General features: G+C 48.4%; 1 protein-coding gene and 1 long non-coding RNA gene across 2 annotated transcripts in view; one reads left to right on the top strand and one right to left on the bottom strand.

The window, feature by feature from the left end:
* The first annotated feature begins 2,121 nt into the window (after nucleotides 1-2,121).
* Nucleotides 2,122-18,330, top strand: part of PFDN1 (prefoldin subunit 1) — a 33,066-nt gene continuing 16,857 nt past the window's right edge. Inside the window, exons 1-2 of the mRNA XM_027726326.2 lie at nucleotides 2,122-2,173; nucleotides 3,312-3,478. Coding sequence (XP_027582127.1) covers nucleotides 2,141-2,173; nucleotides 3,312-3,478 — 200 coding nt within the window. The 5' untranslated portion in view covers nucleotides 2,122-2,140. The remainder of the gene's footprint in view (nucleotides 2,174-3,311; nucleotides 3,479-18,330) is intronic.
* Nucleotides 15,480-18,094, bottom strand: LOC120324018. The gene is made up of 2 exons (XR_005565009.1): nucleotides 17,869-18,094; nucleotides 15,480-15,637 (listed from the first exon to the last, which is right to left on the bottom strand). It is a non-coding gene; the product is annotated as an uncharacterized LOC120324018 (long non-coding RNA).

Raw genomic sequence — 18,330 nt, 5'->3', positions numbered from 1 at the left:
GGGATTGGTTCCTGGTTTTAAGCCAGCACAAGTTGCCCAGAGAAGCTGTGGCTGCCCCATCCCTGGAAGTGTTCAAGGCCAAGCTGGATGGGACTCAGAGCAACCTGGTCTAGTGAAAGGTGAACTGGATGATCTTAAAAGTCCCTTCCAACCAAATAATTCTATCATTTGGCAAAGAAGAAGCCAGAAGTGGACTCACATCTTCCTTGTAGGGGACCCCAGCTGTCCTTGGGGCCACTGCAGATTCCTGGGGCTGCAGTCATTCCATCCACAAAGCATCACTTCAGATGACGGCTCAGGAGCGACTCATGACTTTGCAGCAAGAGTAACCTCAAACCACTTCTTTCCTCTTCCTTGGGGGAAGCTGAGATTGGAGAGAGGTGCTGGCTCTGGCAGAGAGCTTTGAGGCAGCCCCCGCAGGTGTGGAACTCCAGTCAGCAAAGGGGAGAGCTGAGCTGCTGGGAAGGGGGAACGCAGCAGTACTTGAGCTTTCCAGTGCTTGTTGTGATGAAGCTGAAGGACACAGCTGTGACCAAGGGGGAGTGACCACGGTGTTATGGTCTGGAGAGTTAAAGCCTCAGCAGCTGCAGTGACCCAGTCCCAGAGCCAGGGAAATGAGTTACTGACTGTGCAAATGTGACTCTGTGCTGTGGTGATGCCAGTTTGACCAGAGACTCCAAACTTGTCCTTTTCAAAGTCTCTTAAGCAAATAATGCCCCTGACTGCTGTGCAGGAGGCCCTTCTGCAACCAGGGTTGTGTCCCTGCCTCACTGTGCTGCTGCTGCTTCTCACCTTCCCAGAGCTGCTGTAGCCCTGCAGCTTTTCTGCCTTTCCCAGTGGGCAGCTCCACTTGCCTGGGGCTCTACAGCATCCTGGTGGGAATAGCTCTGCTGGAAGGTGTCTCAGCAGATAGTTGGAACTTATGCCCAGAGCCCAGCTGCTCTCTGCCCTCCTTCTGCCCCTGTGCAGGCTGGGCTGCCCACAGGTGGAGATTTAACAGGCAAACAGGTGGCAAACATGCTTTGGAGATGTAGGGAAGCTGTCTGGATCAGTGGGCTGGCTCCCTGTGCCCCGCTGGGCTGGGAAAGGCTGGCAGTCCTAGAGATGCTCCCTTTCATTCCACTTGCTGTCCAGCATCTTTGTTGGAGACACAGACAGTGGGATCAAGGGCACCCTCAGCAAGTTTGCTGATGAAATTGAGCTGTGTGGTGCAGCCACATGCTGGAGGGAAGGGATGGATCCAGAGGGATTTGGACAGGCTGCAGAGGTGTGAACCTCGTGAAGTTCAACAAAACGTAAATGTAATGTCCTACACCTGGGTTGTGGCAATCCCAGGCACACCAACAGGCTGGGAGGAGAAGGGATGGAGAGCAGCCCTGTGGAGAAGGACTTGGGGGTGACGGTTGATGAAAAAATCAACATGAACCAGCAGTGAGCACTCACAGCCCAGAAAGCCAACGGGATCCTGGGCTGCATCCCGAGGAGTGTGGCCAGCAGGTCAAAGGAGGAGATCCTCCCTCTGTACTATGCACAGTTCTGGTGTGCCCAGCATAAGAAGGACATGGAACTGTCGGAGCAAGTCCAGAGGAGGCCACTCTGGGCATTGATAAGGGAGATTGGGGCACCTCCCCTATGAAGACAGGCTGAGAAAACTGGGTCTGTTCGGCCTGGAGAAGGGAAGGCTGAGTGGAGACCTCACAGCACCTTCCAGGATCTGAAGGGGTCTACAGGGAGGTCAGTGAAGGGACTCTTCGTCAGCAACTGTAGTGACAGGACAAGAAGTAATGGGTACAAACTGAAAAAGGGGAGATTTAGGTTAGATACACAGAATAAATTGTTTATTGTGAGGGTGGGGAGGCCCTGGCACAGGTTGCCCAGAGAAGCTGTGGCTGCCCCTGGATCCCTGGAAGTGTCCAAGGCCAGGTTGGACGGGGCTCGGAGCAACCTGGTCCAGTGGAAGGTATCCATGTCCACGATGGGGGGATGGGGCTAGATGGCCTTTAAGGACCATTCCAACTCCTTCCCATTCCGTGATTCCAAGGCAGGGGACGGTTCTGCCTCCCCGGGGAAGCCCCGGCCGGTCCCTCAGGAGCCGCCGGGACCGCCCCCTCGGCCCGCGCATGCGCCGTGCGGGGACAAGATGGCGGCGCCCGTGGATCTGGAGCTGAAGAAGGTACGAGACCCCCGCCCGTGTGTGTGTTCCTCTTGTGCCCCCACCATGTGTCCCCCTGCCTGTGTGTGCTTCCGCCCGTGTCCCCCCGTCAGCGTGTGCGTCCCCCGTGTCCCCCCGTCCGTGTATCCCCGCCCGCGTGTGCTCCGTGTGTGTGCGTCCCCCGTGTCCCCCCGTCCGTGTATCCCCGCCCGCGTGTGCTCCGTGTGTGTGCGTCCCTCGTGTCCCCCGCCGCCTGTGTTCCCTCCTCTCCCGGTTCCTCCCACCCCCTGTGTGTCCCCTCACCCCGTGTGTGTCCCCACCTGGTGTCCACTCCCCGCGTGTCACCCCCACTCGTGTGTGTGTCCCCCGTGTTCCCCATGTCCCCCCCCGACCCATGTGTCGTCCCCCATCCGTGTTTCCCCCCCCGCCCGTGTCCGCCTGCCCGTGTGTCCCTCTGTGTCCCCCTGGCCATGCGTGTGTCCCACCCGTGTGTATGTGTCCCACCATGTCCCCTACCCATATATTCCCACCCGTGTCCTCCTCCTTGTGTGTGTCCCCACCCGTGTCCCTTCACCGTGTGGTCCTCCACCCGTATGTGTGTCTCGTGTGTCCCCTCACCCACGTGTGTCTCGTGCGTCTCCCCACCCACGTGTGTATCATGTGTCCCCTCACTCGTATGTGTCTCACTGTGTCCCCCCCATATGTCTCCCATGTCATCCCCCTTGTGTGTTCCCTCACCCGTTTGTGTCCCACCCCTGTGTGTTCCACTGTGTCCCCCCACCCACGTGTGTATCATGTGTCCCCTCACTCGTATGTGTCTCACTGTGTCCCCCCACCCATGTGTGTTTTCTGTGTTCCCCCACCCATGTGTGTCTCCCACGTCATCCCCCTTGTGTGTTCCCTCACCCCTGTGTGTCTTCTGTGTCCCCCCACCCACATGTGTGTCAGGTGTCCTCCCCCTTGTGTGTCCCCTCATCCATGTGTGTGTCCCACTGTGTCTCCCCACCTATGTGTGTCTCCCGTGTCCTCAGTCCCCCTACCCCTGTATCCTCCCCAACATGTCCCCTTGGCTGATCCCCTCCTTCCCCACATCCCTGGTCTGGTTGTGCCCCCGCTGCCTGCCTGGACACCCCTCACTCCGCCTCCCTCCCCTGGCCAGGCCTTCACGGAGCTGCAGGCCAAGGTGATGGACACGCAGCAGAAGATGAAACTGGCCGACCTGCAGATCGAGCAGCTCAGCAAGACCAAGAAGCACGCCCACCTCACCGACACCGAGGTGATGATGCTGGTGGACGAGACCCGCATGTACGAGGGCGTGGGAAGGATGTGAGTACCCGCTGGAGAGGGGGTGACCCCGGCTCTGTGTGTGGGAGGGGATCCCAAATTCAGGAAGGACATTGGAGCAAGTCTAGAGAAGGGCAATGGGGCTGGGGAAGGGGCTGGAGCACCAGGAGGGGCTGAGGGAGCTGGAGGGGCTCAGCCTGGAGAAAAGGAGGCTCAAGGGGGACCTCCTCGCTCTCTACAAGAGAGTGGAGCCAGGTGGGGGTCGGGCTCTGCTCCCAGGGAACAAGGGACAGGACAAGAGGACATAGTCTTATGCTGTACCAGGGGAGGTTTAGGTGATCACAGAAAGGGTGATTAGGCATTGGAATGGGCTGCCCAGGGCAGTGGGGGAGTCACCATCCCTGGAGGTGTTTGACGATGCGTTTGTGAGAAGGCTCTCACAGATCTGTCCAGAGTCAGTAATTTCCTATGTGCACCTCCTGTGCACGGTTCATGTCCTACAGAAATGCCCTTTGCAGCATCGTGCCGAGGAATGGATCTAATGTCGTTGCTTGGATGTTTTCAAACTTTTGGAAGTGAGCATAAGGCTTGTGTGGCTGCTCCCAGTGCACTAAAGATGTGCCTCATGTGTTGAGTGGCTGTCAAAAGAAACACCTTAAACGAGACTTGAGGTGTGTTGATTAATTTTCCCAACACGCTTTGGTGGGACTTCAGCAGCCTCTGATACAAGACCGTACAAAGTGGTTTCAAATCTGAACCACGTGCTTGCTTGGCAAGTATCACACTAGATTTCTGTGTTTTTGATTTGAGAAACAGGATTTTTCCACTGCTGTGATTTTTCTCTCTTGTCTCTCGTGCGTTGGGTAACAGTGATGACTGCTCATCTCGGGACGTGGTTTGTGAAACGGTGGATCTGCTCTGACTGCTGCCAAAAGGGGTGATTGTATTGACCACTTCCCCACCCTGTTTACCCCACCTTCTCCATGCCAAAGGGGATGATCACAGGGCCAAGCAGTGAGCCAGGTCAGGCTGCAAGTGCCCTGATCCATCAGCCCATGCAATCTCCTGACCGAGTTGTAGGGAGGTGGCAGGACTGGGAAGCCAGGAATGGTGTGTACTTTGCCTGTTGCTGAGGCTTTTCAGGTGAAGTTGTACCCAGGCTAATGGAGCTGTTCAGAGTGACAGTCCCCTTCTTGGTTCCCACTAAATAAACTTTTCCAAGTAGGTGCATTAAGTGCTGGGTTTGGTGGGGATGCTGGTGCCTGGCACCTTAAAATGAGACACATTCTGGTCCCTTGCAAGAGGCAACTGATTGACCTGGGCAGGCTGTAGATGTAGTAAACACTCGTGTTTGGAGTAGTCATGAGATGTCTCAAGAGGGTTTTTTTCTGTTTGGTTTGTCAAAGAGCAGACAGGTGAAGAGCAGAAGATAATTCTGGAGTCAACACGTTTTTCTAAGGCTTTTTTAAAATCCAGAAGTACAGAATACTTCTATGTGGAGAAGTCCCTCCAGGTACCTTAGAAGTGTGAGTGTATTAGTGTTTTGTTGCAAAGTAATCCTGCTTGTGAATCAGATGTGGGGAGCAGGGGGTGTTTGGGTGGTGGCTAAAGAGCATTTTTCTGCTTTCTGCTTCTGCCTCCTCCTTAGGGGTAAGAGACACCTTCTTTGTGTCCTAAGCCATTTACAGCTCCTGTGAAGGAGCTGCAGGAGCCACAGTCTTCTGGGAGTCCTGTTTTCTTTTCCATGACCAGCCAGGTGCCCTGGCAGCTCTGGCTCGTCAGGGATGGCAGAGGCGCCAGCAGGGAAAATATTTGCATTATGATAGTATTTAAAAACTGAACTCTTCATGGGCTTTGCTGTACTAGTGGCTGTGCAAATATAGATTGAGAGACTGCTCTTCTTCTGAACACTACTCAGTCACTCTGTTTTAACGTTTTTTTTTTTGTCCTGCCTAAGCTTGACAGGATATTTCTGTGAGCTCTGCCTGTCCTGGATGTAGGGCTGAAGCTGCCTTGCCAATTGGTGTGATCTGTGCCACCTCCTAGTGCAGAGAACATGAGGCACTTCCTGGAGCCCATTCCAACCCCTAGTAGAGAATTTATTGCTGAAATCTGGGCTTTTAGCAAAGCAGGCTAAAGCAGCCCTTGAGCAGGAATTAAAATCCAAGGGCAGTCTTGCATCTTTTGTTCCAAAGGAGGTGGTCACTATGGTTCTTCTGGACTTTGAAGCTGTGTTCTGTGAAGTGGAATAGCAGATGTTTTAATTTGTTGGCTTCATTGGCTTGCATGGATGTGGAGTTTGGCCACCAAAGGGATATTTGTGATGTCTTAATTTCATTTACATAGTCCAGCACGCAAATGTTGAAGCTCTAAAGAGTTCCAGTTACCCAGGAAGGGTGGAGGTTTGCGTCAGCATTGACTCTGATTATCAGAGCTCTTCTGCTTGAATAGCTCAGTTCTTTGAAATAAGTTTTCTGCTTCTATTCCTGTGCTCCATTGTTTTTTTTTTTTTAATTTCCTTTTTTTATTTCTCCAACCCATTTAAGTTGCTACTTAGAATGTGGCTTCTGATAGGGTCTCTCTGTTTTTTTGTCCAGCTTTGGTGTTTTGGGCTCTGTGCAGAGGGCTGGGATGTACAGTTCTGCAGGACAAGATACTCGAGGTTTTCGTGGAATTTGAAGGCTCAGGGAGCAGTGGTGACGTGCTGGGAGGAACTCTGTCCAGTTGGGTACTTCCTTCCGCGTTACTTGGAAAACAGTTGTGTGGTTTTTGTTCTCTGAACCCCAATCTTGAGCCTCCTCCCTTCCCAAAAGGCTTTTCCTGCACCTCTGGTGAATGTGAAAGTCCATTTTTTTGTTCCTCAACTCGGTCTTCCTTTGTTTTGTTTTTTTTTTTGGCAAATATTGCAGTTTGTGTGACAAACCAAAGCCTTCCTGGCCTCCACATGTGGGGCTCAATTTACTCTTGCCGAAGCTATTTCTGGTTTGACACAAGAAATGTCAGTGCCACATAGTATGAGCTGATGAATTGCTGTGTACTGTACATATCCCTGAGGCTGGGATATCATCTGAGGGCTGGCATCTTGCCAAATACATTGCACTTCTGTTACTTCATACTCTTTTGAAAGGCCTGTTACGTAGCCTGAGACAGCTACCACTGTGCTGGACTTCTGCTTAGGCTGTTTGGGAGCTGATATCATCGTGTTGCTTTGAGAACTATGTTGAAAGTTTAAGCTTCAGAATTCTGTCTGAATATTTCAGACCTTTCCCTTTACATTCTTCTACCCCATAACCTGGACAAGATCCTTATTTACAGCAGAAAAATGTCTGGCACTTGTGCAGGGCACAGTGAGGAGAGCACTGCAGTTTGTCATGCCATGCCAAAATAGACACTCAGTTTTGGTTTGATATTGCTTTATCATCAGTTTACTTGGGCTGCAAATGGGAGAATGCTTGCAAAGAGAAAATATAAGAAAGTAAAAATCAAGCAGATGCTGTAGCACAGCTTTGCGTTCAAGGTTTTCTGCAAGTATAGTGTGTTATCCCAGCTGTTATCCCTATAAAATGACTTTGTGCCATTACACTATTTTACAGGACAGCTGTAATAATATGATTTTGACTTTTTTTTTTTAAAGAGCGGTTCAGATTTTCGGAGGCTGAACCCTACGCAAGTGAAACCTGAGAGAGGATTAAATGTCCTTGATCATTCCTGGGACTTAAATGCATTGTTGCTTTTACTGTGATCCCCTGGTTTTGTTTGAAAATGAGACATCATCAGTCACTGTAAGCTCTTTCCTGGACCCCTAAAGACAGCAGTCACTGCTGCACATCCCTCCATGCAGCTGCATTTTCACTGTTTGTATCTGTGTGAGGTGTGTGTTTGATTCTACCAGTGCAGATCCCTGCAGAGTGTGCTCAGCTGTCCTGTGATTCCCATGTCAAAAGACTCCTAAAGAGTTGAAGGACATGCAAGGCTTAATCTTCATGGTTCAGTTACTAACTATAGGCTGGTCTGTGAAATCCGAGTGGCTTCTCCATGGCCCCTCTCCGTGGGGAAGGCTCGGTGTGGCCCTGGGGCCCGGCTGCTGAGGAGCTGACAGGTGCTGCAGGCACAGCCAGCACGGCTTCAGGAGGGGAAAGTCCTGCTCCTCAAACCTGGTGTCCTTCTACCACAGGGTAACCCAGCCTAGCTGATCTAGGAAAGCCAGTAGATGTGATCTTTTTGGGTTTCAGTAAAGCCTTTGGTACTGTCTCTCATGGGATCCTTCTGGACAAACTGTCCAGCCCACAGCTGGATAAACACATCATGTGGTGGGTGAGCAACTGGCTCGTGGGTTGGGCACAAAGGGTGACAGTGACATCAGGCTGGTGACCTGTCACTGGTGGGGTTCCACAGGGCTCCATCGTAGGCCCCGTGCTCTTCAACATCTTCATAAATGACTTGGAGGGGGGACTGGAGGGGATACTGAGTAAGTTTGCCCACACTAAACTGGGAGGAGCTGCCGACTCCCTCAAGGGCAGAGAGGCCCTGCAGAGAGACCCTGATAAATTAGAGAGGTGGGCAATCACCAACCATATGAAGTTCAACAAGGGGAAGTGCTGGATTATGCCCCTGGGATGGGACAACCCCGGATGTATGGACAGACTGGGAATGAGAGGTTGGAAAGCAGTGCTGGGAAAGGGCCCTGGGGGTCCTGGTCAATGGCCAGTTGGACATGAGTCAGCAGTGCCCTGGCAACCAGGAGGGCCAACCCTGTCCTGGCGGCATCAGGCCCAGCATCGCCGGCCTGGTGAGAGAGGGGATTGTCCTGCTCTGCTCTCTGTGGCCTCACCTTGGGTTCTGGGGGAAGTTTTGGGCACCACAATATCAAAAAGACATTAAGCTATTGGAGGGTATCCAAAGGAGGGACATGAGGATGCTGGAGGGTTTGGAGGTGAAGCTTTATGAGGAGCAGCTGAGGGCACTTGGTTTGTTCAGTCTGGAGGAGACCGAGGTCAGACCTCATTGTGGTCTTCAACATCCTCATGAGGGGCAGTGGAGGGGCAGGTACTGATCTCTTCACTCTTGTGACCAGTGACAGGACTTGAAGGAACGGATGGAGCTGTGTCAGGGGAGGTCTGGGTTGGATATCAGGAAAAGGTTTTTCACCCAGAGGGTGGTTGGGCACTGGACAAACTCCCCAGGGCAGTGGGCACAGCACCAAGCCTGACAGAGTTCAAGAAGCATTTGAATTCAGTGCTGACATGAGTTCCAGGGATCAGCATGTTGCTATCAACCTCTGGTCAGTAAGTGGTTTATAGACTTGAAGCTCTTCCACATAGCTATTGAAAAAGGGAAGTTTTATTTTCCACAGCAAGTCTGGTGTGTGTAGCAGTTACTCAGGCACTGAACTGTGAAGAAAACAAAATTTGCATCCAGCTGCTTGACCACTGTTTCTGCTGTACACTGAATGAGGCCAGGGGTGCTGAGAGCTGAGAAATCAAAGGTTAAATGGGCATAAACCAAAAGGTTTTCCATCACCCAGTTGTTTTTTGTTTCAGGTTTTTCTTCCTTTTGAGCTACTCACTTCTGCAGCCTGATCTTCACAGTGTTAGGTGTGAGTGGGTCTGTAAAAGTTTGCACGATCTTTTTAGAGAGCTCTCATGGAAACCAAAAATGAGACTGATGCACACAGGGGTGATGCAGTAGTTGTCTGTACAGCTGCCTGTGATTTGGTCAGTGAAGGGCAGCAGCTGGTTGCCATCCCCTGTGAGAGGAGCATAGCTGGTCTGTGGGCTCCGTGCTTTCTGCTGACAGCACTGGGATACTGGGAGTCTGGACTCATGAATTTGGTTCCAGCTCAGAAAGGGAGCTTGTTCTTGTGGGCAGAGGCTCCTTTTCCAACTTGACATCTGATTTCTCAAACACATTCCCTCCACTGCCCTTCCCCCGCATAGTTCTTGATCTTATTCCTGCTGCCCTGGGCTGTTGGTTTGTAATCTCCTGGATATCTTGGTCCAGTTACAGCTCTCCTGCCCTGCTGCTCTACATAATTCCTCCATGCAATACCAAAACGTCAGAGGAGAAAAGATTTCCATGGCTTGTGTGCAAGATGTCTATCTACCCTGTTCTAGGAAACAGCTGCATTTCTTTAAAAAATCAACTTTAGACAAGAGAACTTGGACCGCCTGATAAGTCTGTGTTTGTCAAATGCATAAGCAACAGAAACAAGGGTCTTAAAATAAAAATAATAGCTAGTAGCTAGTTGAAAATAAAAATAGGTCTTTTACTTATCCCTTCTTGAAATAAGCCTGCTGGTTGTAGTCCCCCACCTACTGTGTGGGTGTTCTGATAGAAGATTAGCAATACAGCTTTTCCTCGATCCTTGTCTCCCTTGCCTGGGGACATTTAACTCTTTAGGAACATTTTTCTCTTGGGACTGGGACTATGACATTCAAACAAGTTTGTTCCATTATTTTCTTTATCCCTAACTTTTTCCCCACCTGACAACAGACAACACAGAGAAAGGAGATACCTGAGTAAGCTTAGAGGAGATGAAATCTAACTGGAGAAAGGAAGGGTAAGGAGGGAGATGGGCTGCTCCTGAAAACTGCCCTTGTTTCTAGAAGAGGCAGTTTGATCTGCTGTGATCCAGAGGCAATGTGCTGCCATGGAGATGCCAGGGCCTTCACAAAGCCTTGCACTTGCAGGTCAGGCAGTTGTGGGGAGTGAGGGCTGTAAAAAGGCACCTTGGTTTTGTCCCTGCCTCCAGAAAGAAGGAAGCTGGGCTGCCTTGCAAATATAATCCATCTGTTGGTTCAGGGGCTCAGAGTTCTGTTTGAATACATGCTAGACAAGTATTAAATGTTTTTTGAGGAGCTTAAACTGCTCCTGCTTTTGTGACTTGCTGTGGCAAATGACTGTGCAAGACCATTATGGAACATGACTGTCCAATTTCTGAAGTTCTCCAAGCACTTAAAATGCCACTCTGGTATTCTAAAAGAGCGAGAAACTTCCATTTATTTTAAAATTTAGTGAATTTAAAGTACTGTATTTTGAGTCTCTTTCCCCATTTCCTGAAGGAAATACTGGAATAAAGGGTGAGAGTCCCTGGGGAAATACTGAATGCTAGAGCATTTGTTTCAGGATATAGGGCTATTTCTCTGGTTTAGCACAGAGGATGTGGCTTTCCTGCAGCAGAAGAGAGTGGCCAAATCACTGGACCAAAGAAGTACTGGGAGGGTCCCCATTTACTCCCTGTCTTGCTTTGAGGATGCCCTTCCAGGTGTGGAGTCAATGGATATCCAGCCAGCAGGGAGGGTGTGACAAGGTACTCAGGGCCCACAGCTCTTGGATCTCTGAGCTGGTGTTTGTATGTCAGAATAACATATAAAATTTATGTGGAACAGCCTTAAAACAAAAGAGAAGTTTAGTTCTGAGCATCCTGACCTTGCTGCCTGTTCAAAGCCTGAAAGAAAGAGGAGTTCATTCATGACCTCTGCATTAAAACACTGAATGAAACACAAGGAAACCCATCCTGTGGGATGAGAACTCCATTTTAACACCAGTTTAATACAGAGATGCAAAAACCAAAGTGCTGCATCAAATCTTGAACCAAATGCAAGACGACTTCTGTCTCGAATTCTTATTTTGTTTTCTCCAAAACTATTTGCTGAATTAACAGAATGTTTCAGCCAGTTTGGGAGAAAAATAAATAACTCAGGCTTTCTGAGAAGAAATGATTTTCCAAAATAACAGCCAGCCTTTTTTTGGTCCCCAGATGCTGATTCTAAGAAGTTTGTTCTTGCTGATTAGGACACAGCAGTGTGATTGTTTTGGTGCTGGCTAATTTAGCTCCAGAATCCAGAAATATCTGTCTATTAGTGTTATGCTTGAATTCTTTTGGCTCGGTTATCTTTGCCTCCACTGCTGTGATGTTTGCTGTAGTGCTTTGATGCTTTGTTGTAGCAGGATTTGGGATGTGCAGAAGCCAAGGCTGTGCTATTTATCCACAAGCTGGGTCTTCCTCCTCACTTTGCATTTCAAAGGTTTCCTGCCGGGCAAGGCAGAAAGCATTTTTTTTTTTTTTAATTCTTTTATTGCAACCATGGATGGATTTGTTTTTCAAAAGAGGTGTATCCAGATTTTACTAGTTTTCCTGTACAGGTTCTTGGGGAAGGGCTGCTGCCAAGAAGGGCATAAGTTTACCTGTCAGAGTGTAGCAGTATCTCCATGTCACTTCATTTGCTACTGCAAAGTTCACCTTTCTGATCACAGAAGATTTACCAATAGGGGAAAAAAAATTAAAATAGAAATTTCTTTAGGATTGGTTGACCAGGGTAATCACACCAACATTTGCTTGTTTATGTTTTCCTTGGTGCATGTTCATGAAATGTTGGAGTTTTTATTTTTTTTTAAACATTCTTCCATAGGAATTTGTGGGGAATTCTTAAAAATAGAGCAGACTTTAGAAATGGATCTTGACTCCCTATTATTGGAAAAATTGTTTCTGTTTTCTGCTGCTTGCAACTTTCAAATATGGCACAACCCAGACTGCAAGAAATCTATTTGAGGTGCATGTGCTGGTTGGAGTGTTGTTGTCCTCTGAGTTCCCCTGGCTTAAACAGGCTACAGCTCATCATTTCTACATACTAATGAACGATATTAAAGCAAAATTAGAAGATAAAAACACCAAACCAGGACTACAGTGAAGAGAAACTACTGATAGGGATTTCAATTCCATGAACTCGTGTCGTGCTTGCTGTTTTCCCACTGGTTTGAAACTCAGATGTTATGAATTCCTGTATGATAGAAGGGAGGCATTTGCTTGCCTTCTTTTTTTTTTTTTTTTGAATTCCATTTGTGTCGATTGAGCCTTCTAAAAGAATTTATGATGTTTGTTAAAAGCAGACCACAGTACTATTTTATTATTTTGGGCTGTTCTATATTTAATACACACTTAGAGGTATATTCCTGCTTTCTTTTTTTAAAGAACCAAGCATGAACAATGGTATAAATCTACCATCTAGTTAAGTGTCTGGCAATGCAGAAACTGCTGTTTGCAAGCTGTGTTGCTATCTTGGCTTGGGGTAATGTAATATGCTGTAGCTATTGACAGATCCCCCCCCAAAAAAAGTGACAGCTCAATGTAAACACGGCCCGAAGCGCAGCCCAAACCCCTCGGCGGGGCTGGACGCGCCGGTCGGAGCAGAGGTTTGAGGAAGCAAACAAGGTGGCACTCTTTGTTCAATTCCTTTAGCTCCTTAAAGCAAATAGGTTTATGGCTTACAGACGTTCATCTGAGTAAAAGTTACCCTTGTTGGGGCCTACATAAGCCGGGGTTTGGCCGGCGTCCAGCGCGGCTGATCCCCGTCTCCGCGTGCTCCGGTGTGGCCGGCTGGGCTCGCGCGGGCCCCGCCGCCCAAACAGCTCCCGGTGCTCGTCCACCTCTCCGAGGGCAGCGGGAAAGGACACGTGAGCTGCGGACTGCTGCTCCTCGGAATGTGTTCGTGTATAATCCTCCCGATATAAGCCGCGGGGATTTGTTTTGCTGCGAGGTATGTGGGAATAGTCGGGGTCGGATATATCGAGGGCGACCCAGTGAGACGACTGACCACTAAAATAGGTGCAAACACAGGGAAAGCTTCAACTCATCTGTCCCAACTCCATCTGTTCTGAACCAGCTCTAGTTAAGGCATATGATCTGTTGATGAGAAAGTCAAAATCAGCCTGAAAAAATGCGAAACCCTTAGACATGAAGGGTGGCAGCACAAGCTATAATTAGTGATGATTTTTCTTTCTTTCTTTCTTTTTTTTTTTTAATATTGCTTCCTTGTCTTGTTTGGAACTGGGTAATTCATCTGGGATGACTAAAACTGGAATTTGCTGGGGTAAAAGCAGGGCCTGTTATGAGCTGCTTAGAGAATCATTTACAGAACCATCATTAGGCCCTGGGAGAGTGGAAGGGGACTACTGGGTTCTGGCAATTGTGCACGACTGGCTTTGGTTCAATCAAGCTAGATTGCTTGGGATCAGCTCCTTGGAAGCCTTTCTTCCATTGGCTTTGAACAGTACTTAAAATGCAGTAATCCCCTACTGAGTCTGCTCAAGGCTTGAGCAGCAGTGCAAGTTCAGAATTAAAAAGCATCTCTAAATAGATAAGGACATGACTGAGCTTAGCCCAACTTTTCTCACGGAACAGTCTGGTGGAAGCGCTTGGTTTCAAGGAGCAGCATTTTCCATGTAAATAACTACTGTGTTATACCACAACACGTTAGGTTGTTTAGAAACACAATAAACATGTTAAAATAATGTTATGGCTTTGGAGAAAGTTGTTTGTTTTCAGTATCTTAGGTTTTTGTAGAGTTTCCCAGACCCAACGAGAACTGTAAAGTGACGTAGCAGTGACTCTTTATGTGAGCTGGGAGCCAGGTGAACGGACTTTTAGGTCTGTTGTTCATCAATATTCTGGAAAAATAGCACTGGACATTCCTGCCTGTAAAGTTGTCTCTCTCTGGAGTTAGGCAGAGGACTGTGTATCCATCTTGGCATGGGGAAAGCTTAGGCTTCCCCTGGTACCATGTGCTGATTCTTGCAGGGATCTGTGTGGAGCCAAGTGGGAAGGGTTGTTTGCAGATTGGCTGGAGAGAGTCCCGTGGTCTATTGTGGGGCTCCTTCCCTCCTGGTTTTAATGCTTGAACACAAACTGCCTCTTGCACTGGCAAAGCAGGCAGGAGAGACCCTGGAACCATGTTCCCTAAACCAACAAGGGAGAGGCTGAAAGCTCCAGGCATAAAGGCATAAAGGCTGAAGTTTGTTGCAGTTGCAAGTAAGAAAGTAGGGATTCTTCATGGAAAACGTGAACTATGAGCATCACTGGGACTCCACCTTTAATAACTTTAATGACTTGTATGTCATAATGAAGAGTGGCGTGTGCTGAACAAACATCTCCATAACCTCATTCATTAAGAGGCAAAACTTCGAGTATCTAATATTATGTCTCAAAGTCAAATAAACAGTACATTTTGGTGCAAACGTTATGGCTGAGTTATGGAATTACTTACACGGGGGTAACATCACTTTGTGGGTGTGAATGTGTGACACAAAGGAGCAGACAGATGATGGAGTGGGGCAGCACTGCTGACCTGATGAGAGCCCGAAGGCCATTTGGGCCAGAGCATCGGGGAGTGCAGTATAAACACTGATCAAACTAAAATTATAAAAGAAAATGACAGTTGGGAAGGGGTAAGAGGTCCCTTCAGAAGGAAACAAGAGCCTCAGAGAGCGTATATAAACCACTTTCTCTGCCTTGGGGAAACAAAATTCCTGATGTGGAGCTCGCAGAGGGAGGAAAATAGAAACAAGTGGGAATATTTAGAGCGAGGTTTCTCTTTCAGTTCCCTCGTGCTCTATTTTTGTTCCTCATGTTGCACTTGAGAACCAGAAGTCACTGGGAGACTGGAGCACGTAGGTACAGCCAACTGGCAACCTCTTGGCTCTGCTCCATGGAGCTGTTCTTGTTGGCAGCCCAGGTTTGGCTGAACACTGCTGTCCTCGGGGACCCCACTCCTCTGCAGTTTCCTTTTCTAATTTTCTTTGTTTTGTTTTCACCATTATCTGGGAACACTGGAAAAATTATCAGTTCTCTGGAATGGGGCAAATCCTGCTCTGTTTTTACTGACCATTCCCTTTGAAATGGGTGGCCAGCTGAATCCTAGAATATGCTGAGTTGGTAGGTATCCCTTAGGATCACTGAGTCCAATTCCTGGCCCTGCACAGGATCACACCGTGTGCCTGAGAGCATTGTCTGAACACTTCCTGAACTCAGGCAGGTTTTGGTGCTGTGATGGGGCGAACTTGTCCATTCTGACCCAGATATTTCTGATGTTAATTTAACAACAGTATAAAAGTTCCTGTGTGAAGAGGTGAGCGTTTCTAAGCTTTGTAATTACTGAACATGGTGCTGAACATGTTTTTGAATCACTATTTGATAGTGTAGGTGTCATGTTTGACAGGTTAGTGTGTGCTGTGACACTTCACTGAGAGAAGGCAGATACAGGTGAACTCACTTATCTGGGAGAAATTTGATTTTGATTCTGTGGACTGGAAGTACTTAAACTCCATCCCAGTTCAACATATAAGAACTCAGGGAGCCTCCCATGGACTCCAGCAGAGCTGTGGAGTCCTCAGAACTTCCCATGGTTCTTCCATGAGCTTGAAAATCTGTAAATAAAATAACTCCATTTAACTGAAACCAGGCAGCAGAATGACACTGACCTATTTCTCTAGGTTGGTGAGGAGAAAAAAAAATCATCGAGTTGGTGTATTACTTAGGGTAATTGGAAAAATGGAATTTAGATTAAATTTAAACTCTGGTTTATTACAAGTGCCCTGCAGCACTTCTTACTTAATGAGCAGAACAAGCTTCTGCTTTTTCCAGGTGCTACCATAAACCACATTATTTCCTTAGGTGAAAACTTAGGCCAAGGTGTTGGCCTATCATGTGTTCATCCCAAACTAGATGCTAAAAAACTGGTGAGTTTTTTGAGTCCTTCTTATGTTGGAAAGTGAAGCCAGATTGAAATAGTTAACTGTGGATTTCAGATTTATAGCTTCAGCTTTCAAAGAACTGGCCTTCGGCAGCTTCCAGGGCAGCATCTGTGTGCTTTAGGCTGAGGGCTCTGTGGTCTCATGGCAGGGAATTCAAAGGAGTGGCTTGAAGACAGTACTGGTGAAGACCTGCAGGATGCTGCTGGCCAAGGCAGGGACATCTGCTCTGCTTCTGAGCAAGAGTGTGAATGGACACAGGTTCCAGCCCTCTGTTTTATAGCAGCCAGAAGGGGGGTGGTTGTGCTTGTGCCCAGCTGCCCGCACAAGTCCCGTCAGTGCTAACTTCAGCCACACCGTTTTAATTTGCTGTCACACGTCTGCCAGAGCATTGCAGGAGGCTGGGAGGGAGGATATTTTCCCCAATGACTGCTGTTGACATTTGCAGAATAGAAGTGAAGTCAGCCGGTTGTTTGTCGGAGGTTTTGGTGCCCGTGGCTGTTCCCAGCCAGTCGGGATCGCCCAGCGCCGGGACCTTCCCAGCTGCAGCACAGGGAAAATTGCTCAAGTGTTGGTGGTGAATGTTGTTTTTTAGACCAGGGACGTCAGGGAAACCAAAATGATCAATCTTGCTGTACAATTTGGGGAAGCAAATGAGAAGGGATTCCATTCTTCTTTGCTGCCCCCACAAAAAAGGAAATAATTCAGGAAATGTTCACATACACAGGCAGGCTCGGGGAAGCGGTGACGTGGGAAGGGACTGATGGCTTTGTGTACAGAGGGCATCTTGCAGCTTTGGTTTTCACCAATGGCAGCTGCTGCAGAAATAAGGCAAAACTTGAGTATTTACCAGGCAAAGTTTGAGTGTTCACTGCAAAATCTACAGGGCTGTGTGTGTGAAGGCTGATGATTTTTATTCTGGTGTTGTAGGCTCGAGGTAAGAGCATCAGAATGATGTGGTCCTGAAAAAAAAGCTCTTGTCTGGCTCTGCATCTAATAGCAATGTAAATAACTCCTCTTTCCTGGAAGGGTGGTTTTGGACTTGATTTTCACAAGACTGGGCAAAACCTGCGTTTTTACTTCAGCGGCCTGCTGTGTGCTAGGACCCCAAACCATTACCACTGTGTGTACCTAGTGGGAAAAGGGAGATTGAGAGAGTCTGAGTGAGCTGCGTTGGTAAGAACAGAAGCAGATAGAGAATTAAGATGATAAAGCCAGCAATAAACATGAGCTGAGACTGGGAAGAAACAAGGAGAGATTTGAGAAAATTGCGACGTAAAAGATACAGCGGAAATTCCTGTGGAAAAGAGGAGGTGAAGTGGAACGGGGAGAGAAGAGGGAGGAGGAGGAGGAGGTGATCACTACATGCAGTTAATAGCAGCCCCAAAGAGAGTTTTAATTGGAAACCTGTTATAATTAACCACAGATTTGCTCCCATGCGTGTCAGGAATGTGTGTGGCGGGGAGTTTTCCTTTTGGCTGTTGCGTTGCTGATGCAGAGTCCATTGGGGTTCCAGCCAAGTGGCAGATCTGTGTTTGTGTTTACCAGGCCCTGAGCAAACACGTTAATAATGTAATTTGTGGTGGGAGATGACACTGCAAACTGATTTCAGAGTTTTCTGTAGCAGACGGGGAATGTGCTCTGATTCTGCCCTGTCTAAAGCTGCTCTTTTTAACCGTTCAAGCACGAGCTCCTGTCACCTGGCAGGAAGACATTGACCCTAGTTGGTGCTGGAGGAGACCTTGACCTCATTGGTATGACCCGTGGAGGCTCCTTCTAAATCCCCTGGGGGACTTTCTAAGTAGGGAGGGGGTTGAATCTGCAGCTTGTGCATTCTTTATGTCTGGAAGGATGAAAAGCGACCATGGAGGGTTCCTCAAATTCGTTTGAACTTAGTTGTCCTTTACCTCTTTTTGGGATGACAGTGCCATGTGCTGGAGAGCTGCTTTGAATGCTGGTGCTCCTTCAGAGGCTCCTCTGAGCAAGGCAGTCAGCTTTCTGCTTGCTGGTGAGCAGGACTGCAAGGACTGAGATGTTGTGGATGCATCTTTCAAATCCCTTTGACAATTGAAAACAGAACAAGTGGAAACCAGTGGCTGCAATTCCAGTTAAAAATGGCCACTTCTCCTCCCACAGAAAAACACCTTGGCAGGTGAAAGCATGGAAATTTGGAGGTCAGTGAGGGGTGGGTTAAAGCCAAGGACTGAGAATTGGAGCTGTGAAAGCTCATGGCTCTCTGCTGGAAGCACCTGTCTCTCTATTGTCACATCACAGAAGGGTGTGGGTTGTAAAGGATCTTCACAGACCATCCAGTTCAGTCCCCCTGCCATGGGCAGGAACACCTTCCACTAGACCATGTTGCTCCAACC

This window comes from Pipra filicauda, unplaced genomic scaffold (assembly GCF_003945595.2).
Source record: "Pipra filicauda isolate LSUMZ 115617 unplaced genomic scaffold, ASM394559v2 scaffold3_size10097308_pilon, whole genome shotgun sequence".
Classification (NCBI taxonomy): domain Eukaryota; kingdom Metazoa; phylum Chordata; class Aves; order Passeriformes; family Pipridae; genus Pipra; species Pipra filicauda.
This window is presented reverse-complemented; position numbering and strand designations above follow the sequence as displayed.